Source organism: Xiphophorus couchianus, chromosome 10 (genome assembly GCF_001444195.1).
Source record: "Xiphophorus couchianus chromosome 10, X_couchianus-1.0, whole genome shotgun sequence".
NCBI lineage: Eukaryota > Metazoa > Chordata > Actinopteri > Cyprinodontiformes > Poeciliidae > Xiphophorus > Xiphophorus couchianus.
Window position 1 is genome coordinate 1,134,543 of NC_040237.1, and position 26,887 is coordinate 1,161,429.

The following is a 26,887-nucleotide window of genomic DNA, read 5'->3' on the forward strand; positions in this document are numbered from 1 at the left end:
TCTCCCGCCCACTCCCTACTGAGACTACACATAGTTCACAGCCCTGTGCTACTCCACATAAAAACACTGTGTCAGAATTCATACAACCACACCAAAATTCAGGAAGCAATGAGTTACAACTAGCAATCAAAATAAACTAATCTTTTCAGCCTCTTTTCCTCCCTGATGTTGTCCCAGTTTTACCAACAGTGAATGAAAACAGGTAGATATATTTTGTTTACTCATGTATCTTTGCAAGCAGAGTTCCAGTCCTTTCTGCATTTTAATATCGCTGCAGTATAAGCAATCATTTAAAGACATGTTATTTTATCTGTTCACTTTGAACCTCTACTGCAGTTATGTCCAGAGTGTGGCCTTCAGGACGATTTTGCATGGTTCAATCACAGTTCAAGAATGATACAAATTTGGCCTGCCATTACAAGTGGTGAAGCAGGTGGATAGTTTTTAAAGTTTTTAAATCTTTCATCCATTCACAGTCTATACACACACTTATAAAATCATTTCCTGTGAACACCAGGGTTAAGTTACAAATACAGTGAATTAGGTTTGGGAAAATGGTAATGAATGGGCATGGAGAGGTGTTAAGAGTTACAACAGGTGCTGGTAATTTTGCTCCCTTGCTGTTTCATACCTTTAAAATTTTTGTTTATTAGTACTATTAGCCGCTGAAGCAAATTATATCATTGCAACATTTGATGAACCGAGAAGTAAATGCTATGTTCTACAGTTTGCGTGTCTCCTAGCTTAAAAGCACCTTTCTGCCACCCCTATCTGACTTTGTGGCATCGGATGCTGCGTCACTGTTTGCTCTACATCCTGGCATCTTCTGTTCATTGTTTGGAAAGGGAGTTAAGCTCAAAGACCTAAACACACACAGGTTTTCCATCAATGTCAGGTTATCTAGAAGTAAGCATAGTTATAAATCATGTATTAAGTAACTTAGCAGTCCATTTTATCTACCCCCAATTTATCTACCGTCAGGTTGGCTGAAAATATAAACAGAAAAACTAACACATTTTACACTTTGTCTCTGCGTGCTTTAGAGTTATAAATTTGACAGTTTTGTTATTTGGTTACATAAGCTTTTTGAAAAGGAGATAGTTTGTCATGTGGAGTCACGTGCTAGGTGCTAGAGAATTTCCAAGCAGAGACTTTAAAACTAAAGAAAGAGCCTAAGTGCAGCAAAGTGTGTTTATTTTTACTTTTTTTTTGCGGCACTGTATCAGATAAAAAAACATTAACTTTTACATAAACTCTGATGCAATCTCGTGTTTTTAGGCAACAAACAGAGTCAGTCCAGAAACAAATGGAAAGCTGTCCTTTCCCTCTGAGATACAGGCTATGCCATGTCAAAATGATGACAACGGTTTGATGGAGCCAATAAACTGTGAAATAAAATTAACGTTGACCTTAATGCATGGATGCACTGATAAATTGGCAACAGTTTCTTTAATTCTGGGTGGTCGGCCAACACTCATGTGAAACCGATCTTATTTACCGCCACAAAGGTCTGAAAATCAGCCACTGCCACTTTTTGCACTGCTGAGAGAGAGGGACTCGCCCACTAAATCATATCTGCATATGCACAGTTAGCAATAGTCACACAAATGATGCCAACTCACCAACTTTGTAGCTATATCTAGCCACTTTTCAGACTAAAAAAACCCCCAGCAACGACCAAAATCAGAATTGGCAGGGCAGGCTTTCTAAAGAACGGTGATTGGCCAGAAAATTGCAAACGATGCACCTATAAAGACACCTGAAGACTGTACTTTACAGATGAAAGTTTTTGTCTTCAAGCTTTTGAAAACTGTCCCAAGTGATACAATGACTTCAGGCTACCTAACAATTTTTCCCTTTTGCACCCCTACGTCCCGTCCCGTCCCGTCCGCTATGCTTCAGCTTGTTTAATGACCACCTGCAAACATAAATATCAAAATATAATTAGCTCTCTCACTCATATTTTTTAAATCAAAATACAATCTATTTTTCTATGTACTCCACATTTTCATGCACGAATACTAACTAACTAACTTATGTTTAACTAACAGAAAATTCTCAGTCATCTTAGTGTATTTTTTCAGTAAAAAGTTAAAAGTTCATGATGAATTAAGGTCCACTTTTGCGTGGTCACGCTTGAACTGAACAACCAACACAGCATGAACACTAATATTGACAAACAGAAGGATGAAAAGATGAACAGACTGAAAGATGAATGGATGTACGAACAGATGGAATATAATTTGTAAATACAAATTTTTCCATGCCTTTAAATTATTGAAATCAAATTATCCTTTTTCTCCAGTTTTGTGTACTGTAAAAAACTTTAAAAAAAGAAACGAGGAAAAAAAAAAAAGATCCCAAAGGTGTGTGCAGATTAATAATAAGAGATTTAGTTGGGTTTTTTGTAATTAATTACTGCTTGTTATTTAAAATTTACAACTCTGAGACATGGTTAGTTTGGCATGGGGTAATTGAAATATATATCCATTAGTTATGAGCATTTAAATGCTGGATATGAAAACTGTAACCAATGAATGACAGTTATGAAGCGTATTATGAGATTATAAAACAAATCTCATAATTTAAATGCTTTGACCAAAGGAAAACCCACCAATGTCTACAATCTCTCCATAAAGAATGTTTGTTTTATTGAGTATATTTAGAAATATTACCCGTTTAAACAATATGTAATCTTAAATCTTAGAGACTTCCCTTTGCTTTTACTCCCCACAATATTTGCTGTCAGTGAGTCCTAAATACTGGAATGCCACACAATATAATGTGATGACTGAGCAAAAGAGAAACAAAAAAAAAGACGGAAACAAAAAGAAACACCAAACACCAGCTTGCAAGGATTGTAGCTTGAAACTAAGTCATGCACTTCCTTTTCAGCAGTACGACACAATAAAATATGTTATACAGGAAATGATCTCAAGACATGTCTGAAATAGCCTTTTGCAGATGATATTATTATTACCAAATCCCAAAAGTCCTTTCTTAGATTGTATGTAACATGCATGAGAAAACATGAAGTAAAAACACTTGCATGAATAATAAGCAAAGTTAAAACAAACTAACTTCTTTTCCTGTGACAGTCAAATAAATTTGGAATCTTAACACATGGCAAAGAAAGAGAAACACTAACAATGTTTTTCATTAGAAATGACTCAGAAAATCTGACATTATTCAACAGACAGCGTCTCCTCGACAGAGACATTTCATCATTATGTTTGTGTACGAAACTCTTCAACAACTTGTTCAGAAACCCAACTACGAATAAGTGCATAATACATCTTCATCCAAATGGACAGAAAATGTTCTGGATGCCAACAACAGTTCTTACAATAAACACTTAAACTAGTCTCTTCGGAGGAAATAAAAATCTTCAGTTTTTCCTTTCTCCCCTAGAAAGCATGTTTATTATCTGCTGAATTGCATAAAAAAAGATCAAGGGTGAAAGAAGCAGCATTTTTCTGTAGGCCTTAAAGATTAGAACCAGGTTATTGTGCTGATACACTGACAAGAAAACCGATACCAAAAATGGAAAGCAAACCACACCAGCACTGTCCAAGAATTAAACTCTATCAGAATGCCAAGTTTTAAAATAATTAAAACTTCATAAATGGAAGCAGATAACTTCCTCGACCTTATACACAATAAATCAACTTTCCAATGCCACTGAACAATTCAGTACTTCACTTAAGCAAGAAAGTGCATCTGAATATACAAAACTATGCCTAAAATATTTGAATATATGAAACATCTGAATGTGATAAAATACAATACCAAATATTTTTAAGGGGGTAAAGACTTTTTTACTACCTTATGAACAAAAAAAACATTAGTAGACTGAACTGACGTATGTCAGGTGGTTTCCCTGAATCTGTCACATTAAAATGTGACTTTGCATTGAGTCTCTGATTCTTGATGTGTCTCAAATCATTTCCCTTCTACATGTGCACCACACCAGTTCTGTTTTGTTTGCTCCAACATCCACTCGATCAGAACACAATGTTATGCTGAAGATATGCACTCTGTATGTGTCCAACTGCCTGCCTCTAAATGTGCTAATAAAATGTTAGCACAACATGAAAAAAAAAGTTATTAACATGACTGATAACACTGCCTGTCAAATAAAAACAAATACAGAGATTAATCATTTTCGGTGCTTACGCGAGCACCACAGTGCATGTCTCCATGATCTTGCCAGAGACAGCCAGTCCCCTGGCTCTGTGCCAGTGGAAATTAATGTTAGGATCAGCTTACATTTAAGTCATACGTAATGTCATTGTTGAGAAGGTGGACAACCCAGCAACAACCCGACTGCCTTGATAGTGAAGTCATGTCGAGTGAAAAAGAGACAGTAAGAAAACGAGTATGATGGTGGTGAGGGAAAAAAAAAGACATTTGGATGAGTTTTTTCATTTTGCGTGACAGTCCAACACATATACAACATAATAGTGTGGTGAAAAAATGGTAAAAACAAATTGTTTTGCAAATAAAACTCTGAAAAAGTCTGTCATTAATACATATAAAGTTACACTTTAGTTAAACTAACATCCTGAACAGATCCATCAAACTGTAAAATAGGGCTGTAAAAACAAAAGCACAGCACACTTTTCAAACTTTTATACTTTAAACAAAGATAAAATGACATCACAAACAGCATCAACAGATTACCAATCTATTTGTAAGCACTATTTTTTCTGGAGTACCATTTCTGGCTTAAATGGGTTACTGTGATCAGTTTTATTTAGTTTGTTTTCTAAAGAAGAACTCAAGAACCCAGTTATTGATTTGTGACCCCAAAAGGTGTCACAATCCTAAATTTGAGAACCATTAGTCTAACACAACATAAAAAAATATCAATAGAAATGATGTGATTTTTGTTTCGCAACTGCGGTGATTTAATATGGCGATAATACATCTAGAACAAAGGGAATGAAGTATGGGTATCACTAAAGAGCAAATAAGCTCTTTCCACTTTCGTCCATATCCCACCACAAAATCTTTAAGAATAAAAAAAGAGAGAGGATGTCATGGAAAGTGAAAAGAGGGTATAATGAGGGAAAAGGACAACAAGGGAATTACGTGAAAGGAAAGAAAGGAAAAGGGCAAGCAAAGGAATCAGCTGCAGATTCCAAACAAACCAGATCCTCCTGTGGATGTATCATGTGGGAAAAGGGCAGAAAGTAGAGCAGGAGACCACAAGGGAATACTGAGAACCAAAGACATCCCTCAGTCACTTCTGGTCCAATGTAACCTCTTCTTTTCAACAAATGCAACAGCTGATTATTATTAACCCTGTTAAATGTGAGTTACTATAGCACACCTGACAAAAATTATGGCATTATAAGGAATAAAGCTATAATAAAGAACTTTTTGCATTCAATTTATCTATCTGGTACCAGATAAATCCAAATGTTATCTCAAAAGATTTTCCAAAACAAACGACAAGCCCAAGTCATATCCAATAATATGGAATCTGGTGTGGTCCAAATGTCATTTAAATAAATCTGACTGATTACAATAAAATCCAATCAAAAACTCAGTATCGGGTTCAATTACATACAATCAAAATACACTGCCCCACCGGTTAAGGATCATAGTTCTCTGCAAAAAGTTATTATGTTTGAGTCTCCATCTAACGCAAACTTCCTATTTTAATAGCATCAAACACCAAGTACACCTTAATATGCAGTAATTTGCACAGTGGAAACTGTCTTAACACTACTACAGTCTCCAGTCTCACTTATCTCTGCTCTCAGAAGTACAACCAATTAACGCCAAAAAAAAAAAGAAGGCAATTCTGGATTTGCTGCTTTGCAAGCACCAGCCCATAGCATGTCAAGTAATATCGCGCCAAGGTATTTCAGCTTCCCAAATGTACTTTCTCTTTGCAATGTATTAGATATGAGCTACAAAAAAATTGGTAACAGCAGTAACAACACATAAAAATTCTGTTATTAAACTTCCAATTAGTAAAAGTGTTTGCAAGGACTTGTGCAAGTTTCTACATTCGTCAAAAATATACACCTTGACTAATTGGGAGAACTATTTATATTGAAAATTTGTACGTTTATCTGACGTTATCTCCAAATAATGCTTACACAGGTTTCGCTCCTTTTTCACAGCAATGTGAATGTTTGTACCCATATGATACCATATAAAGACTCACCTTTTAGCACAGCGTGGCCGTTAGAGCACTGCGGTAATGAGAAGGGAAGAGATGCCCGTGCCCCAAGAGAAACCGTGGCCTCGAGGAATGCTCCAGTGAGCAGGGAACACAGCAACGTCTTCTGGTCACAAGCACGATACAATCTGGAAATAAGAAGGTGGTATTTTGTATTTTAGTATAAACAGTGAAATTAATATCTACAAGAAATTATGCTATCCTCATTACAGCATCCATATGATCATACAACTTTATCAGCACTAAACTTTGTGAGATATGGATGTACACTAATGCGACATGACAAAGGGAAAAGTTATATTTGAAGCAAATTTTAGAGATACAATCACAAGCACAGCTAGAATATGTCTTTAGTGGTAAAATATATCAGACTTCTACCATATTACAAATTTGCTACAACACATCACATGATTTTGTGTGTGACAATACTACAGGTGATTGCAGCATTGGGAATAATTCAAGTTTAGGTTTGCTCACATCCAAAAAACAGATCATCATCTTCCTATTCAAAATAGAAAGTAATCTATGTAAATTAATGTTATACTCAACAGAATGTAAGCTGAAAACAGTTGCAGTGTGATGATGTCTGAGTTGCTGAAAACCATGTTAGAGGGTATAATCAAATATATTTGTATTGGGCAGTGAATGTAATGATTCATTTGAAGCCAGAAGATGAAAAAGTAAACTAATTAATGATTTAATGCAACAACACGAGCTTGCCAGCTGCAAACTGAATCACACATAATTTAATGTGCATAATCTATCCAGTTATGCAAAACACTGAAGTTTTGCATAGTGTTTCTTAAGGTGTTCATACAATGCTAATGATTTTATGCTAACCAATACGAATACAACTGGAGCAAGATGATCCAAGAGGGAAAAACCTTTAACCATTATTTAAACATTGGATTCTTCTGAGGAGCTTTTAACTGGGATACAAATGCTGAAGTTCAAAGCAAGCTTTTTCTTGCTTCTTCTCTGTTTTGATATGACTTGTTGATAATTTGGCTCATAATATGTCTTAATTGAAGTTTCAACAGGTCATGTTTATGCAAAACTTACAGAAAGAATTGTTCCATTGCTTCTTAAATCAACTACTTTGGTTTTAACTTTGCAATGATTAATAAATATGTTTGGTTTGGCTCCAGCTGACTGGGTCATATCAAACAGAGAGGGTGCAACAGTGACCTCTAGCGGCTGTCTTTTACCACCATTTTACAGTGATCATAAGTGACTTGACCTTTCAAATCTGTTATTTGAAAGGTCACTATTATTTCATACTTTTACATGTCTTTGAGAAATGCTGCTTTAGAAATTGAACAGGCTGATGATTAAAGCAGAAATGAAAATGTTAACAAACCTATGCGTATGAAAAGGTTGGTGACACCAGGGATTAAAGCAGGTTTTCAAGTCCGGTCCCACTGGTGTGGTAAGGTGGAGTGGGCTTAGAGGCTCCCTGAGACAGGCACATCCAGGCTGAGACAACAGAAGCTTTCTGGAAGGATGAATTAGATTGATTTCTTCTCTGTCCTGCAAACAGCTGGTGACCTGTCAAGGAAATAATTGAAAGATGGATAACTTACTGGTAACTCATAGATAAATGTCACCCATTCATTCTGTAAAAGTTGCTTCTCTAAACTGCAACAAGATCCAATACACAAAAAGCAGCACACAATTATAGTTTTCAACATCAAATTCCTATAAATAAAACAGAACTATGGCATGAATCAAAAAGGAATCAAAGGAAGGGAGAAGTTCAAATCATCTCTTCCATTGATCAAAATGGGAAAGAATCATATCCCTAACTCAAATGTCTCTCTGCCAAGCTTTCTAACCATATGGCCAGATAGAGATTCACAGACAAACAGTAAAATCAAATGAGGTGGATTAGCAGTACTTGCCAATAGCTGAAGATATGGTCCAGGACATATTTAATGTGGAATATCATCTTTGATGCCTAGAAATTGAGCTGTTAGCATCTAATGACAGTTATGAGACTATACTACAGCAACAGTCTTCCATCAGAGGTCTCTTCAGATTAGTTGCAAGACAGGCTGCTACCAGAGATTCCTTCCTGCCTACAGTATCACCATCCACAATGACTATCTGAAGATACTTGGATGGCATAGTAACAACAACATTAAAATTTCCTTATGGAATAAAAAAGTATTTTTGAATGAATTGAAATTGATTTTTTAAAGGATTATGGTGAACTTTTATAATCAAAAATAAAGAAACCACAGACGATAAATGGGTTAATTGTTCCTCTTTTTTTAACATGACCATGCATGTAACTTAATGTGCTTTCACTGCCACTTCCAGAACTTTCAACTAACAGGAAAACCTTTAAATCAGAAGGAATTGTTAGGTGGGCTCATGTGGTAATCCTCAGAAGCAATTTCCTTTAGGAAGAACGAAAGTCAATGTGTGAAGAGAAAAAATTAACAGAGAAACATAACTGTGGCACAAAACAGATGGAAGGTGGGGTGTAAAAAGCATCCACACAGAGAGGCAGACAGATATGTACAGTGAAAACAGATTGAAACAGGCCTGAGATAAAAGAAAAATCCCCATAGACCTTTGACAGAATTAAGATTTTGACAGAATTGATCTCCAGGATAACATCTCCTACAGTTCACCTTTTGATCATTCACTTCTTGGAACAACATCCATGTAACAAAAGGAAACAGTTATTGAAAATGATTGTCTTGTTCTTTGTCCTTGAGTAAAGCTGCAGACGTTCTCTCCTGGTACAAATTTCAGAAAAAAGCCATTAAGGCAACACTTTGTGGCACGCTAAATGGGCATTTATGCCTCCGGTGGGAACTGATATTTCAAAAATTGGACCAAATCAATGTTGGTGAGCAAAAGGGAGATGAGAGCAATAAAAGTTTAATGAGAAGATACAGTTCCAATGTTACCACCAGTGAAAGTGTGCCTCTGTGCTGCTCTTCATATTAGTGCTGACAAAAAAAGGAGTGAGGATAATAAATTTAACTTCACATTTTATCCTCAATACAATCACTGACTCAGAATGAAGAAATGTCAGATAGACATTAACACACATGGTGCAGATGTGGGACCTTGCAAAATATTCAAACTTATTGAACTTTTTATTTATTTATTTATTTTTTTACTGCTCACCGGATTAACAAAACCAAAATCAAACATTTCAGCCTGCAAGCAAAACGTTATGTGTGGCTTAAAACAAATACTGCATATAACTCTGAAAACACCAATTCTACCGTGAAGCATAGTGGCGGCATAAGAAGGTTCTTCTTCAGGAACAGGGACGCTGGTCTAAGCTAAAAGGAAAATGGCTAAAAACAGGGCAATTCTGGAAGAAAAGCTGTTAAAGGCTTCAAATGACTTGGGGCCCGGGTGGAGGTTCCATAAATACAGACCCATTCAGTGAATTAGAAAATTACTGAAATTATTATCACCATTATAATTCTTGTTCTATAGCATAAAAATCACTAAAACCATAGAAGTTTCTGGTTGAAAGGTGAGAAAATGTGAAAAGGTTCAATAGGTATGAATACTTTTCCAAGCCACTGTAGTTTTTGGCTAACTTGCTGTCTCAGCGGGATGGGTTTCCTGCATGGGTGTAGGCCTAGCTGTTGTCAGATCTGAGCCATCCCTGGAGAAAAGAGACATACCAGCCTGCCAGCATGTTTATGAAGGGAGAAGGAAGGAGGGGCTGAATATGAGAAACAAACACCTACATACATGAATCACTTCTACAAAAAGTTCTGCTTCAAATATATGTTGGGTAACATGTATGGCTATTTTCCCATATTCAGCATTGTTTAGTTCATATCTCTACCAAAAGCATTTTTTAATCTGATAAATTAAAGACTTAACAAGTTAATATTAAAGTGACAAACAACTGAGGAATGTTCTTTTACTGCACAGTGAAAATTGGCTAAAACTATATGGGGATTATTTATTTTTATTTTATTTCTTCACTTCAATCCACTTAAAGTTGTTCCTCCTATTATCATTTCTCTGTCTCAACCAAAACAAGCAGTAACACAGAAGCCTCCAGTTTGACTGAGATGAGTAATGAACCAAGAAAAACTGCAGGTCAAAGTGTTTATGTAAAAATGAGCCTGACTCCAAAGGACATGGTTGGGAATGCGGTGCTGCTTTTGATCGACGCAGAGCAGCTGGCTTCACAACAAACAAACAAAACACTTACAAGTAAGACGGTGTGATCACAGACTAGAAATGTAAATAAGTAAGTCGATTTGATTTTTTGTAATTGCTTTTGACTTTCTGTGGACACATTTTGATAATGCAGCAATAAATAAAAAAAAACTGGAATGTGTTTATTTTTAGTACAGTAAATATAAACGTAAATGAAAAACAAAATACATCCATTCTCTAAGGTTCCCTAAGGTTTTTAGCTGAGGTCATAATAAAAGTCACTTTTTTAACACTTTCTAAGATTATTTAGATCCAACCAGAGGCGCAAAACAGTTGCTATGAGATCTTTATGCTGATTTGGTGTGGTTGGAGGACTTGTGGTTTATCCAGATGTTGTTATGGTCTTTTAAAAGAGAAAACGTTTTATTCTGGCACCCTTTCCAAACAAACCCCACTAACCTTCCCAGGAGTGGATGTCTGAAAAGTGCTTGGAGAAATTGCAAAATAAAATATAATTTAAACAAATGAGCTCAATCTCCAGCTCTACAGGCCTCAGTTAGCATGGTAAATGGCAATATTCATGACTGCACAATCAGAAAAACGCTAAACAAACTAAATGTCCGTCATGAACTTTGACATTTTTGATGAACCCCATAAATCCTCGGATTTAACTTTTGGGTTTTTCTCAAAGTTTCTTTTACCACAAATGTGGGAAGATTGGCTACTGTGCTAACTGTTTCCCTTTTTGGGATAATTGTTCTGTAGAATGACAGAGTTCAAATTGTTTGGAAATTAACTTAAAGCAGTCATGATCAGCAACAATTGCTTCTCTCTGGTCATTGCTAATGTCGTTCCTGCTTGGCATTGGTCTAATATACTTGTCCTCCCCAGATGCCTGCTCTTACAAAGCTCAATTATGGCCAGGTAATCAAATGCAGATTATTTAATTTCATAACCTATTAAAGCTTAAACCATCATGAAGCATAAAAGCCTAGAATTAAAAGAGGGAATGTTTTCTTCTTCTCCTGACTGCATAAGCAGCCAGGAAGCACCCTGATTTTCTATGTAGCCACAGTCACAAGAGACACTAGGACAATAATTGTGTTTAAGCTCTATTACATAAGTGGTGTGCAGGTCATCCAACATCAATACCTCCGGCATGTCCTTTTTCATCTTAGATTACATTACCAGTGATCTTGCATTTCAGCTAGTTAATAGAACTCAAGTTGTATTAAGACAGTTGCTGCCAATAGAGGATTGTAGTTCATATTGCAGTGTGTGTACAGAAAACACTAATGGCTTAAGCTCTGTATAGGAACATTAAAACTGTGAGGGGCAGCTGTACAAATTTAGTTCAATCCTCTTTTTGTGCTGAAACTAAATTGAACACCTGACAGTGTGTGTATATATATATATATATATATATATATATATATATATATATAATAGCAACTGGTGCATGCAACAGTAGCAAAATTTCAATTTCTTTCCTTTTCTTTGGAAGAGTTTGTTTGCATACCGGGAGAAAACTGTCACTCACTCCACAGTCACCACTGAGTCCCATTAGGCAATTTCTCTGCCTGGCAACAGCCGTTCTGGGAGAGGATTAGAATGGGGAGACCGAGAACCACGACACAGACTCCTGAACTTTGAGCTGGAATGCACAGGCACAGACACACTCATAGATCTACAGTATGCACATGCTAGAAAGCAGATATGCAAACACTTTGTGACTTATGCTGTTATGCATATCATAGCAGATGGGTTCAGCATGTATGAGTACACAGGACACATGAGAAGCTGAAGCCATCCGCCTGAAATCCAATCACTCACATCTTAAATGTATTTAGTTTTAGCTCTGTAAATAGTTGTAGACAAATTCACTGAACAACCCTCTCTGTGTCAAATATGTGTGTTTTTTTTTTATCAAACACACATCAATTTACAGTCTTCTAGTCTTTATTATTTAATAGTTATCTATTGGTATAGAAGCTATAATACAATACACCTGAGCTACAACAGTGAAGCTTTCCTTCCATTTCTTTTTTTAGCTGTACATGAAAGAAGTTGCAGAAGGCCACAACATTTTATCTGGTAATTATATCATTAAATTAAACAGAAGTGCTTACATGGGATTAAACAAATCACATTAGCACAAATCTGCCCTCAGACACTCTCTCCCACAGGGCTATTACTCAAAGGATAGAAATAAATTGTTTTGTTAGAAAACCGCTTTTGGAAGTGCCCCACAGAGCAAAAGTTGGCACAAGTTGCCCAGAATAATTTGGTGACTAAAGCAAAGAAAACCCAGCTTATTTTCTTGCTTTGAGTTGGATTTTGGCAAAGTATTAGAAGGTTTTTGGTTTGATAATAAAGCTTGTAGAGATGCACCCAGAAATCCTCTAGTGACCAGAGTCGACCAGAATCAACTTGAACGTTGGAAAGTGAAAACCGAAACACTTTTATTTTTTTCTGGTCTGTGAACACAGATAGATGAGTGGCCAGTTCATGGAAGTCAAAACACTTTGAAAACATAAAAAATTATATATATATATATATATATATATATATATATATATATATATATATATATACATATACATGTTTACCAGAGATAGTTCTTTCTCTGCATAAGGTGGGATAGCAGGAAGTCTAAATGCAGTAAAGCAAAGTTCCTTAGATTTGTCTTTTGAAGCTTTTAACCTTTGCTAAAGGTCTACATTTTCTTGGGAAGATGGATGTTTAGAGTTAGCAATGCTAATAATGCCAATAGTTCTAAATGCTAACATGAGATGCAAAGCCCAATTTGAAATGTCACCTATTAAATCATGTCCTTTATGACTTATATTAGTAATGCATTGTTTAGCTGCAGAGCTGTGTAACCATGACTGCTCTCTCACACTGACAGTGTAATATTGTCCCTACACCCAATTTATATAAATAACTGTTGACTGCAGGAATGATTCTCTGTAGTTACAATAAATTAACAATTTGATCAAACACAGTCATACTGTTTCTTTTGCAAACATTAAATTAAAATTTGGAGTTAATCCTTTTGTATGATCTTGGAAAAAAAAATGCATGTCTATATAGTATGTCACATTTTTTATTTTATATAAATACAAATGTTACAGATTTACAATCGGTCCTTTAAAGGAAAATTTTTTGTAACTCTTATTAATTTGTTCAGCTATCTCCAACTCATTACCTGGAAAATTTTACTGTAGTAAGTTTAATTCATAGCAAAACTACTCCTTTGGCTTTAATGGAGAAAATTATATCTTTTTTTTAATTATTTTATTTTATTTATAAAGATGTTATTCCTAACATAGTTCAACTTTCAATTTAACCAGAAAATGCCTAAATAAGTTCAACAGTATATTTTAAAAGGAAAAATATAAATATTGAAAATGATATTGAAGGTAAAATTTTGATCAGTGCATTTAATAAGTAATTATTAAAATATGGCTGCTTTTACTATAGACTTACTAACAGGAGTAGTGGAAAAAAGAACAGCTTTTAATTAACTAACCTTTTGAGTTCAACCTCAAGAGTCAAGACAATGAAGCCCCTGGTCCATGTCAGCTATACTAGATAGTCCTTAGGACAAAACCGTTTTTAAAAATGTCATGCTCCTTCAGTGCTTCACAGCTTTTTAGTGTCTCTGCTTAGCCCCTAAAGCTATGCTCACAAATCATTTTGAACTAATTATGAGGTTCAGCTGAATAAATCAAGCACCTTTTTCCAGGAAAAAAAAAATCTCTAAATCACTTTAAGATTTAGGTCTGAGGCAGACCTTATTCCAAAACCTTCAAACCTTAGCTCCATGTGCTGTATTTCTCTTCAGTGAAGTGCAAGCAGAGCACAAAAATCTGTCTTATAGAATGAAGAAAATATGTAATCTGCCAGCCCAACGGGACAAGGATGTTTAAAACAGCTGGACCTAGTGCCGGAGCCAGGTATGTTCGGCAGCTCTGGTATCCAAGCAACCTAACACTGTAACCAAACCCATACTAAAGAGAGTCAACCAAATCAAAAGACAAGACAAGCACACCCAAACATGCCAAGCAGACATCCTCACTTGGGTTAAACTGGGACTGGGTGCTTAGGATGTGCTTCAGAGTTTTGCAATCACCGCTTCTGATTTATAAGCATGTGCCGAGAACATAACTTCCCCTCAAATAGAAACTATTAATCCTGCTTTCCGTGACCAAAGAGGAGACAAAGAGGAGACAACCTCTCTCCTGTATCCTGTTCTGATCTAACCTATTCTTCCATTCCTGCCTTCACAAGGTAATGTTTTCTCTCCAGCACCCTCTACCTGTGCAGTCTCACGACTGCTTGAGATATTTTCTCTTTTGAGTCTATCCAAGTTGTGCATAGTTACTATGAGAAGTATTTAGCTGCTTATTTTTCATTTACAACAAATTGCTCTAATGCAAGAGCAATTTGCAAGCATTCCAAAGCATTTACTTAGTGGGCACAGTTTTAGAGTCTGCTTCTTCTCACTGTCTTGGTTTAGAGGACAAACTGGACTGTGTTTTTATCTACAGAGTTATTATTCAACGTCCATGTTACTTCCTCCTTACCACCAACAGTAGGGCTGTAAAACTAATCAAATCTGCACTTAAATTTCAATTTATGCTCCACAATGACTAAGGGATTAAAACAAAAACTAGACTGATATTGCATAATTAATATATGTATGCAGAGGTAATCAGGGTATTTCCTAACAAAGAAAGTTTTTCATCTAATCCAATGCTGCAAAAAGTGTTCAATCACTTATAGATTACTTCTCTTTTTGCTTTGTGTATCTCATGTAATTGTTTCAGTAGTTAATTATACATACAAATAAATAAATATAACCAACCTGGCCAAAGTCCATAGCCAGTTATCACCCTGCCTGGGTAAATAATCCATCCATCCATCCATTTTCTGTTCACCCTTGTCCCTAATGGGGTCGGGAGGGTTGCTGGTGCCTATCTCCAGCTACGTTCCAGGCGGGAGGCGGGGTACACCCTGGACAGGTCGCCAGTCTGTCGCAGGGCAACACAGAGACATACAGGACAAACAACCATTCACACACAACACACACCCCTAGGGAGAATTTAGATAGACCAATTAACCTAACAGTCATGTTTTTGGACTGTGGGAGGAAGCCGGAGTACCCGGAGAGAACCCACGCATGCACAGGGAGAACATGCAAACTCCATGCAGAAAGACCCCGGCCGGGAATCGAACCCAGGACCTTCTTGCTGCAAGGCAACAGTGCTACCAACTGCGCCACTGTGCAGCCATTGGGTAAATAATGATTAAAAAAATAATGACCAAAATGTAACTCTAATTATGGTATTGTAAATTTTCAAGCAACTCGGACAGTAAAAAAAAAAGCTAAAGCAGACTAATCTTTTTCTAAAAACAAGCCTCTGCAATCATTAAATCCAAGTTATTGTTTTATTTTTATGCACTCTATGTTTCTTTTTTAACAAAGTGAACATTAAATTCAAACAATTGAAAATGAGTCGTTTCTGGTATTTCTAAAGGATACAACCAAATCCAGCTATACATCAAAATGTGCAATATCAATCTGGAATAGCAACAACATCCGCTGAGGACTTAAAGTTTTAAAGGACTGGATATAAAAATGACAGCAAAGCAGGAAACACAGAAAAGACGTGCAGAGAGAAAAACACAGGGAGCATAATAAAGGAAATGGAGAGAGAAGCCAGGGGTGACTTGAATTACAATCCCCTGTTGAATTTCACAAGAAACCAGTTCACTACATATCAAGGAACTGATCCCACCTCCCAAGCACTGGCTCACACCTTTAACAAGCTTAGGGTATTATAACATTGCACCCATTTGTGAGCTGCAAAATTTCTGGGTCAGTGGCGATTACTACAGAGAGGTTCATTCTGCTAATTAGGAACTCAAACTGAACCAGAGTGAACTTGAGCTGGAAAGGCCATCAAACACTCAATAAAACATTGAAAACACACAAAGCAGTAAACATGTGTCAATATGAGACTATTGTTATAACATTCTTAAATAAAAACACCAAGTTTTCACAGTATTGCATACAGTCAGAGAAAACTACACTCTGACATGCATCTACTTAGAAAGACTTGAAACCATGGAAACGTAATGATGAGAAAATCTGACCCTTTCTAAGAAGGTAATATTTTTGCAACCTTGGCAGAACTTAAAAACCAGTAGCTGCCCCAGCTTAACATACACTTCTCCAATTTATGAGTTAGTGTCTTTTTTGATTAACTTAACTGTTTTGTAAAAGCAAATACAGCCAAAGAAACATCAACCTGAGCAACAAACAAAAATGTAGCACTGAAGATATTGTTATGCTAGTGAAGTACCTTGTGGAAATGTAGGAAAAAAAACATTTCAAATGAGTTGTGTTTAGTTAAACTTGGAGAACCACCGATTTCCAACCACCGCTTTGACCTCTAAATGTCAATGTTAACTGACTCTAAATTGATTCGTAAGAACTATAAGATGCAGACAACATTTTAAAATATTCCTTTAGTCTTCCCACTGTGAGTGGTCCATTATTTATGCTAAGAGCAAGAGCAACACCACACAGTACGTGATCAGTCAATGTAATACACAACCTCATGATTTTAAAGAACGTTTAAAAGAGCTAGTTAGAATTTAAACAGCAGCCATGTAGTGTACATTAACACACGAATACAAGTTATTAACTCTGAGGTCAGCTCTGCTCAAATTACTCTAAAAGATATTTTAAAACAATTCTATTTTTATAAAAAATAATTATAGAAGCATATTTAAGTTTAAATATGCTGTTAAAAGGAACTTTGTTTTTGGGTTCAGATCAGCTGTAATAATAGAACCTTTACAGGAGGCCCAAAATGGCAAACATTTAGGGTGATACAGTTCACTACAAGAAAAAGAAGTCAGAAATGACAGAGTGGTTGAATGAAGTGTACAAATAAAAGAAGCGGGGTATCCAGTAACCCATTAGCCCAAACCCGCATAGGGACCCCTGAACTCCCCCAGTTACAGTTCTCATGATGTCATACTACTGCGAGCCACAACGCTCTCCTACATAACGTCGGACAGCTCTGCTCAGACAGCTGGAGATAAGCCTAATGATGAATGTTTTTCTCTTTCGAAAGTTCGGGGCATAAATTATTCCAGTCTTAGTACTAAAAGCACAGATGTGGCTTTTTTGTGTGTGTGTTTTTTTTTTTTAAACTTTCTTTAGATTACGTTTGAACCAGGATTCTGGAACTCAGACACAAAACTTAAGTGATTCATTCTAACGTTTTATCAAGAAAAAAAAGTGTTTTTTGTGGCATGACTTGGTTTGTCTCTATTTTGTTATGTCAGCAAGCACTGAAAAGCAGATAAGTTTTTTAATAAAGAAGATAAGTTCAACCGTACGTGACATTTCCACCCTAAAAACTTTCCTCATGTTAAACGCAGGAGAACAAACTCATCTTAACCAGCCAGAAAACATGTATTTACAGCAAAAACTTAAGTCACACAACATGACGGAAAGTTATTATCCAAGTATAAAAAAAACTGTTTACTTACTGAAGCAAAACAGGAGCTGATAAGCTGAAGAAAAAGGAAGAAAACCCATCAAGCCCCAGTCCCTCTCAGACTGTGTGTACACTTAGAGAAGTGTATAAAGGCTTGAGTGTATGAGAGCACAAGAGCCGGAGGAAGAGAGGGAGTGTAAGAGGTCTGTGCACGGCTCAAACGAGTAGAGAAAGAATAATCAGAGGCAGGGAATAAAAATGGGAGGAAGAAAAAAAAAGAAAAGGCGGAAAGAAGACAGGGATTCAATGATGGCTCCATGACACAGAAGGGACCCCCATATTAGGTTATGAGGCAACAAGCCCATCACCACCCAGCGACATGAGGGGAGATCTTATCAGAGAGAACACTCTAAACACAGAAAGACGGAGGAGACGGTGTTCTACGAGGTTTCAATCGATCCTTCTCTTGGACCTGCTTCGATGTGTAAGCATTGTCAGACAAAGCTCAAATAAGACCATCTGGGGACATCTGGGGACAACGCAACAGAAGCTAAAAAATGGCTTTTTACAAACACACAGATAAGACACAAAGACTGAACATATTATGAAACATTTCAACTGCAGGTGACACATTTTATTAAAAAAGGATAGGAAGACATTATTTATCTTTCTAAATAAAGATAAATAATATCTAATATTATTTATAATATAATAAAGATAAATAATATCTTTATTATCTTTATTATTTAGCAGGAATACTCCTTCCTCCTGGTCAACAAATAGTTGTGCTGCAGAACAATTTATTTCCAGGGCTTTGCAAAAATAATCACATCTTGAACTTTTAATATTTTGTCACATTACAGATATCTGTGTATTTTATTAGGCTTGTTAGATTTTTGATATACAAAACTCATATTTAAGCTACTGATCTCTGGAGCTTCCTGAGCCTTACTATGGGCATTTTGGCGGCTTCTTGCAGTGGTGGTCTTTTTGCATGCTCTGCCAAATTAGGTAGATTGCTAACTCTGCTTTAAACCTTTATTCATAAGCTCTTCTGATGCTGTTTTGTTCACCAAAGTACCAGAACAAACCACCGAGGGCTCACATAACAGTTGTATTTATATCCAAGATGAAATGTCACATAGTTTGGTCTCTGCTGACTAATTAGGTAATTAGATTGTATTGCATTTTATTTAGGGGAGTTATGGTAAAAGGGGCAAATGATGAACATCACACATCTTCATCTGTGTTTTTCAAACATATGTAGTTAACTTCTTTGTCACAATTATGCAGCTCTAAACATGTTAGTTTATTAGATAAAATCCCAGTAAAATATATTGAAGTTTGTGACTGTGATGTGACAAGTGTGGAGAGTTTCCAGAGGCAGGAATACTTTTTCCACACACTGTAAGTGCTTCTGTGCAAACGATAAGACAATGATGCTCCATTTAAGTGAACTTTTGAATAAAACATGGTTTTACTGTGCCCAAATCACTTACAGGGCATCAAGGTTGCTGAAACATTTTTTGGATGCTAGCTTAGCACTTCAGGTAACATTAAACTGTCAAATCAATCGTGATTAAGATGCAGCCTCTTAGGCCTGGCAACTCAATCCACAACCGTTTCTGAGGCAACCTAAGACCAATGTCAAAACTTTTCTGTTAAAGACTGTTCTTCTGTATTAGCTCTCTGGCCTTTGTTGGTATATTAGAAATAAAGTGGAGACAGATCATCCATACGGTTGTGACCACCCACCTGTCACAGCAAGGACTTCCCTAGAGCTATGAAGCTTATACTGGGTTCAGTGGCAAAAAGACTGGAATACACCCTTCTATCCAGAGAGGACTTGAATGTAGACAGCACCTGACAAAGAGTCTTTCCATATACGGTTGTTTTTGGTCATCAACAATGTTTATTTAGTTAGGTGATCTCAAGGTAACATCAACGCGAATGTTAGGGCCCACGGTCTCCCAGCAGAACATTGCCTCAAGCATAACTCCACCTTGGACGTTTAACTGCCTTATCTTTATAAATTACAAACTGTAATTCAGTTTGTTGTGACATTTTCTATCAAAGCAAACATTCTTTTTAGCACTTCTTTCTTTATCGGATCAGGCAACACAGGCCAGCTTTTACTCCCCAAGTGCATTGACTTTGACTTATCACCACTTTTATTTCCCTGGAGCCATTTCTGTAGGTTCTGACCATAGCAGCCCAAAACAAATTCAAAGAAAACACATTTAACTAATGTATAACTCAAGAGAGAATTACATTTTTAAGGCAAAGAGATAAAAAAGTAAGACATGTCATTTAAGTGCTTTCTTTAGAAATGGAAACCCACTACAATCACAGCAGACAGTCACTGGGTCACTAAATAGAAACAGCTTGTCTTATTGGCTCTGCCAGCTTAAGTGGAAAAATTAAGCGTTTGCCCAGTTGACATCAAAGTGGTCACAGAACAAAGCAAGCAGCTGGCCTGTCCCCACTTTGCATTTCTTTGATCGATACTTAGCTAATTAGACTGCTCAGTTGAGCCTATAATAAGGGATTAGATTCATGTATATTAGTGTATTTCTTACATTTAGGGTCTTGGAGGACCCAAGACTCTAATCAATACTAATGAATGAATAAAGAAATGTAGTTTAGCACAGATTAGCTAAACTCTAATAAAGATAATAGCCAACTTTCTCTTTCTTTCTGTTAACATATAAAAGTTGTTTTTTTAAAACAGCTGATATGAGAACCCAGTTTGTGCTAATAATTTTTTTAAACAATTCAGTTAATAAAAAAAAAATCATGCTGCCCTCTAGTGGAGATCAGCAAAATTAACTAACAAAAAGAAAAGAAAAACTGAAGCACTGAGAATCAATGAGGTGTTGTGTTACAACACTAGACTAATGACACACTCCATATCTTATGGGATTTTCATTTATCCATTATTTAATATAAATATTTGTATGCAAATTCTGGACTATTCTTTAATAGCTCCCAGGTTGTGTGACAACAAGATTTAAAATCAATGCTGGATTGTGTTGCTAAACTGGTCTGATGAAATTTCTATTCATATTAACCATTCCTTCTTTATGTTACATTTCTAAGAAGAAATAATTTATCATATGTTTCCAATAGCATCAATGTGGTCAAATTACAATGCTGTCAAATATCCAACTTAACTGCAAGAGCAAAGCCACTATGGGAGTAAAACCAGACATTTTGAGTGAAGCAGAAGGATTATCCAATCAAAATGGTTTGAGAATTGCGTTGGATCGCCAACCTCACCCCGTTCTGCTGCCAGCAGCTGGGAGTACTTGAAAAATTGGATCTCTTGCAAGGTAGAAAAATAAAGAATAACCTCAGTAATCTGCTACTCATCTAATTGTCTTTAAATTGTTAACACAAGCAGTATGTAAACACAGATTTTGAGCTAGAGTAAATTGTGTATGACATTTCTAATAAATTCCAGACAAAGTAAGGACTTGATCCCAGTTGTAAATAGATTTATAAATGGTTTAAGATAGATAAGATAAGATAAGATAAATCTTTATTGTCATTATCACAAGAACAACGAAATTCAAAAGGTGCCATCAGTCAGTGGACATGCCCCAAAACAAAAAATAACTGTCTCACAATTCACACACGACGCAAGAATCAACAAACTGGCAAAAAAAAAAAAAAAAGTATTTAATATGCAAGTCCTATAAGTTCGTGTAGGCTGATTCAAGAAGAGACCGTAATTTTCAGCAGCATACACTGGTTACCAGCCACTGTAAACACAAAATGCAGGTCTCTTACAACACTAATGGAAGGAAACATTTTGAAAAATTTAAAATTTTGCTTCCTTGCTACATTTTAAACGCAATCTAAGTGCTCATTATATTTTACTTATGCAATTCCTTAATAATCTTTGCATAAACACAACTTTTAATCCCTATTTTTTGATGTATATTGTTTTTGTCTATAAAGCATTTTTAATTGCTTTATTGAAAAGTGCCAAATAATTAAACTGATTCACTTAAAATAAAATAAAATACTGTTAAAAATATATAACAGTTTCAAGAGTTTGATGTCTGTAAGGTGATTTGAATGTCAAGAATTTCCACTCCAGAATTTCTTTCATTGTTTCTGCAGTCAGATTTGAGTGCATATTCATTTTGTTATGCAGAGTATTTTTCTTACACCACTAGATGGCAGCAAAGACTAACTTACATGCCAACGATGACAATTCCAATCAAAATGGAATTGCATTTTTTTCTGTAATAATAATCCATAAATTTAAAACTAGATCTTAACCCCCTCAAAAAATAAAAGCTACAATACAAAACTTTGATTAAAGGTAAAAAATTAGATATGCATGGTTTCCATGTGTACAGCAGTCCTAACGTGTACAGCAGGAAAAACCAAATATACTTTCATAATAGATTATAAGAATTAGGGCTCACTGTGCTTTCATTTACAATTAGTAGGCGAGTGAAAGCCTAATTAAATCCATTCGCCTCCATCTACCTGCAAGCCTAATTTTAGCCAAATCATTTCTGGTGCTCTAAATCTGAACTCTCAAATTATGAGCCAAACAAAAGAGTTAGAAAAGAAATCCAGTGGGTTATTTTTATATCAACTGTGCAATTATTTGAGTGCATTAACAAAAGCAAGCTCTGAATTATCCTCCCACTTGAAATATTTTCATATATTTACGTAACATATTGCTGGTTCACATCAATGCAAATGCTCTTGTGGCGAAGACCATTTGTTCCAATAAATGTTTCCAGTGAAATGTTCCATATCATGGGATTACATCACTTGAAGGATATGAAAATTGTATGACACATACAGTATATCTGTAATGAGGGCAGATTACAGAGAATTTTCATACCATAAAGCTGAAAGTTAATCGTGACAGGTTTTCCATTTATCAGACTTCATTTATCACTCCCATGTGCATTTAGGTAACACTACATATTAAAAAAACATGTACATAAAGGTTTTTCTAACAATCAGAAAACATTACTTAGAAAGAAACTACTTGCTTTGTCCACTGTTTTTGTTTTGGACTGTTTGGTCTCAAAATCAAACAAACAAAAAGTAAAAAATGTTTTCACAACCTCCAGTGTTCAGCACAGACACACTGCTAGATGTCAATGAGCACAATTTTCCACAGTGTCACCTAGATGTAGCTTGAGCTAACAACTAACACATCCACTTGATTTAACCCACTAAACACATCCACAAGTGCAGGTTTGACACCCCCCTACCGCCCTGTAATTCCACAAAAACAAGAGGATGAAATCTGTTTCAATAAAAACAAATGCCACACAAATATATTTGCTCCAGCAGAGTCAAAACAAACCAAAAGCTGACGATGAACTCTGAACAAGTTTTTAGAGCAGAGGAGCCACATTGTTGGAGATGCTGTCACTTTCAAAAACAGTACTCCTCACAAAGGTATGCAAGTTATTTACCATCCTGTCCGTTTTCCCTAAAGGCAATTATCCAAATACACAAGACACACATGCACACGCACACACAAGTACATACACTGTAATCTCTAGCTAAGCCGTAATACCCAGCTGGGCATGAAAGTGGCCTGCTCAACACATTCCACTGTAGAGGTACAAACACACACGGCGAGACATAACAGCATCAGAAAAAAAGACTAAATGAGTTTGACATATGAGAAGGTTAGGGATGTGTGTGTTCCTGTGGGCGGCACAATCAAAGCCGCTCATTAGATTGTCTTTACAGAACATTTAAGGATATTAAATTTGACTTAGAAGAAATTATAAACCAAGACATGCAAGATTAAAACCATATTGAGTATTTTGCTTCTTTTTTAAACCAACTTCAAGCTTTTTTTTTCTTAATTCATGTTGCCATCTCATTGTTTGTCTGCCTGACATCTGCTCACAGCAGTCTAAGCTATTTCTTTGGGCTTTGGGTATAAAGGTGTCCTTTAAGCTCAACACTTTGTTGTTTCTGTTTAAAACACTTTATTTACAGTAGGACAGGAAGGAACTCTAGAGTAGTCCTTGTTTTACAGACGAAGCCTCTCATACAACTGCTTAGCAAGGATAATACCACAGCTCACTAACCACAGGTTGCTAACAAGGCTAAAGTTAGCGTGTTGAATTCAATTCAAAAGTACTTTTTTATCCCAAGGGGAAAAGAAATTTTCTTGCTAATCCACCTCACTTACGTTTGGTTCTTCTCTTTAAATTTCTGTCTGGCAGAAGACGTCCAAGTGAGGGATAAAGTCTCCTTTAAACGATGATGGTATTTTAAGTATTGTATGAGCTTTTGAGACGGCTTAATAGAGAAAAAGATTTACGGTAGTTGTGCTGACTAAAAAAAAACTTTTCTTGTCAAGCTCACTGACAAAGCATGGACGTTAGCTTCTTCTTACCATAACAATCAAAGACTGAACTATTTGTACTCTGACACTGTGATTGTTCTCATTTCTTAACCAAGTAAAAATTGGTTAAGAAAATGACTGCTGTAACTAAAATCAAAATCACAGGTGTCAACTGATACTTGGGTAAATTTGACACAATTATCTTGCATTGTGAAATCCTTTGAGTATACATTTTGTTCAGAAGTGGGAAATTTACAGTAAGTGTTTTGTAATAGCTACAATGGTTACTCATACATATCCACCTTTCAAAATTGTTCTGGTCATGCTCAGACAAGTTTAACTTTTTTTTTTTAACTAATGTCACGATCGGTTTTCGGTTGGTACACCCAAACAGAAGCACAGGGTGTGACTGGATGAAAGATCAAACAAAAAATCTAAGAGGAATTTAATGGCAAAAATAGAGATTTCATGAGGAGAAGATGTAAATATAATTACAGTGTTCATATCAGCATGTCTAACTGGTCCATTCAATATGTCTGGATGAAAATGTAGTTGTCTAGAACTTGAATGAAGGTTGTTGTTCATATTTAAATGTCACATAATGCAAATATACAATTAAAGTAAAACCATCCAAGTGACAACTGACTGCCTGTTGACCTAAGAAATTAAATTAAGTCCATTTAATGTAGCAAGCACCTGGAAAACCAATCAGTAAACATCATTGTATGCCAATATGTGGTATCATTATAGCATTTTAAAACCGGACATTTACTTGACGGCTTATCTTGCAACACCAACTACCAATAAACATTTAGTTATGTTTACATGATGTATAATTTGAGCTCATAAACTGTATTTAATATAAATACCCTTTATATGAAGTAAATGTTAAACTAGCAAACAGTTCAGGGGAACATAGCATTCACGAGAGCAAACAGAAGGTTTAACAGCACTTGGCATTCAGGAAAGATGGCATTAATATTATTATTAATAAAAACAAAAACATTTAGTGACTACTAACTTGAAACCAAGTTAGTAATTTTCATACAAATATTTAGTAAAAATGGTACAGGAAACAGCAGAACACATACAAGAGATTCCTCAGAATTTGCATGAGTAAAAAAACTTTTAAGGTTGTTAGAAACACAGACAGCCTTGGGGGCAAAAAGCAATACCTAATTCCTTAATTAAAAAGAAAATCTGACAGCTATGAAACAACTTAAAGAAAGCAAAACCAAAATTCAAAACTTCCAAAGAACAGTTCAGCAACCAGGCTTTATGTTTGTTGTGTGCAAAAACAACCACAGCTCTGTCTTAGCGCTTAAATTCCCATAGGATTTAAGATGTTTTATAAATACAGGGAGGTAGTGCGTGACCGACAGCACGAGACATTTTTATATGTTTTCCATCGTAGATAATCTTAGACCTGAACTGCAAACATTCTGGCAGTTAAATGACTTATGACATGAAATTCTGAGAGAAACAGGAAAGCAAAACTCATCACTTGAGAGAAGAATGCATCATTGATTCTAGAAACTGCTTGTGAACTCTCTAAGAGAGCATGCAACAACTTAAAACCTACCAATACATGCATGTTTACCTAAGCTGACAAGCTGGGAAAGAATAGTATTCATCTGTTGGAGCTGATTCTTCCAGCTCAGGTGGAGTAATCTGTTGACGAAACAGCTACTAGTTGATCATTCAGCAAATCTGGTCTTTTCTGAAAGAGTGACAGAAGAAGTCACAAGCTATGTCTCCATCCAACCATCATGTGAAATTTAAGATAACTTTGGAAATGTTGCAAAAAAAGAAAAGTTAAATGCTAATCAGATGTGATTCCATCTACTGGATTGGAGCAAATCAACCAGGCTGCGCAGAGTGAAATTCAGTCAGATGTTGATGCTATGCTGGCTGTAATAAACAAGATATAAAGGTTACAAACTAGTACGAACCACACATCTCAAAATAAAGAGTCCCAGCACTCCCATCCTATCCTGGAGGTCTCTCGTCAGCCACTCTAGGCTACAATCCTCCTCTCCATGATGGAAGTTTGGACCTTGGAATTTTTCAGAGTTTTGTGCCTCTACTAGGGAAAAGACCCAACAGTGGATGGTTAAGTTTGCTACATCAGAACTTATTTGGCAAATGTGTTTCCATCCCCCATTTTGTGAATTAGGTATTTTTTGGGACAGAACAAAAACTACTTCATGCGAGCATAAAAACGTTTTTTGGAGAAATTGAGGAATTCATTTTGAATTTTGTCATTTTCTTCAACCACTCAAAAGGTGACTAAATAACAATGATAGAAACATGGTTACTGTTGAAAGAACAAACCTAAGAAGCCCTACAGAGAAACTTAGTGGTGGCAGAATCATGCCACCATACAGGGGCAAGGAAGTCGATTAGAGTTGATAGTTGATTAGAGTAGGTAGTTACAACTTCCTCCTACATTACAGAGCTAATTACAAGAACTCAGCATGATTGCAATTGGCAGTTTCCACATGGTCAAACAAAAAACTCCTTACACTACAAACTGTTTGAGCTCTTCACTAGGTGTGTATATGTGAATGTTTCACTGTTAAACCAGTGTAGAGTAATAAAACCCTTCTCTATTCTGTGTTAAATGTCTCTCCAACATAGTTATGCCTCATTTCAAACAGAATGTAGATGTACGAT

The 26,887-nt window shown here is 36.0% G+C and overlaps 1 protein-coding gene across 5 annotated transcripts in view; it reads right to left on the reverse strand.

Annotated features, from left to right (window-relative positions):
- The window catches only part of plce1 (phospholipase C, epsilon 1), an 83,589-nt gene that overhangs the window by 39,679 nt on the left and 17,023 nt on the right, over positions 1–26,887 (reverse strand). For all 5 annotated transcript variants that reach the window (XM_028029705.1, XM_028029706.1, XM_028029707.1 and 2 more), the window contains exons 6-7: positions 7,557–7,744; positions 6,182–6,324 (exon numbers count right to left, since the gene is read on the reverse strand). In XM_028029705.1, the coding sequence (XP_027885506.1) occupies positions 6,182–6,324; positions 7,557–7,744 (331 nt within the window). The remainder of the gene's footprint in view (positions 1–6,181; positions 6,325–7,556; positions 7,745–26,887) is intronic.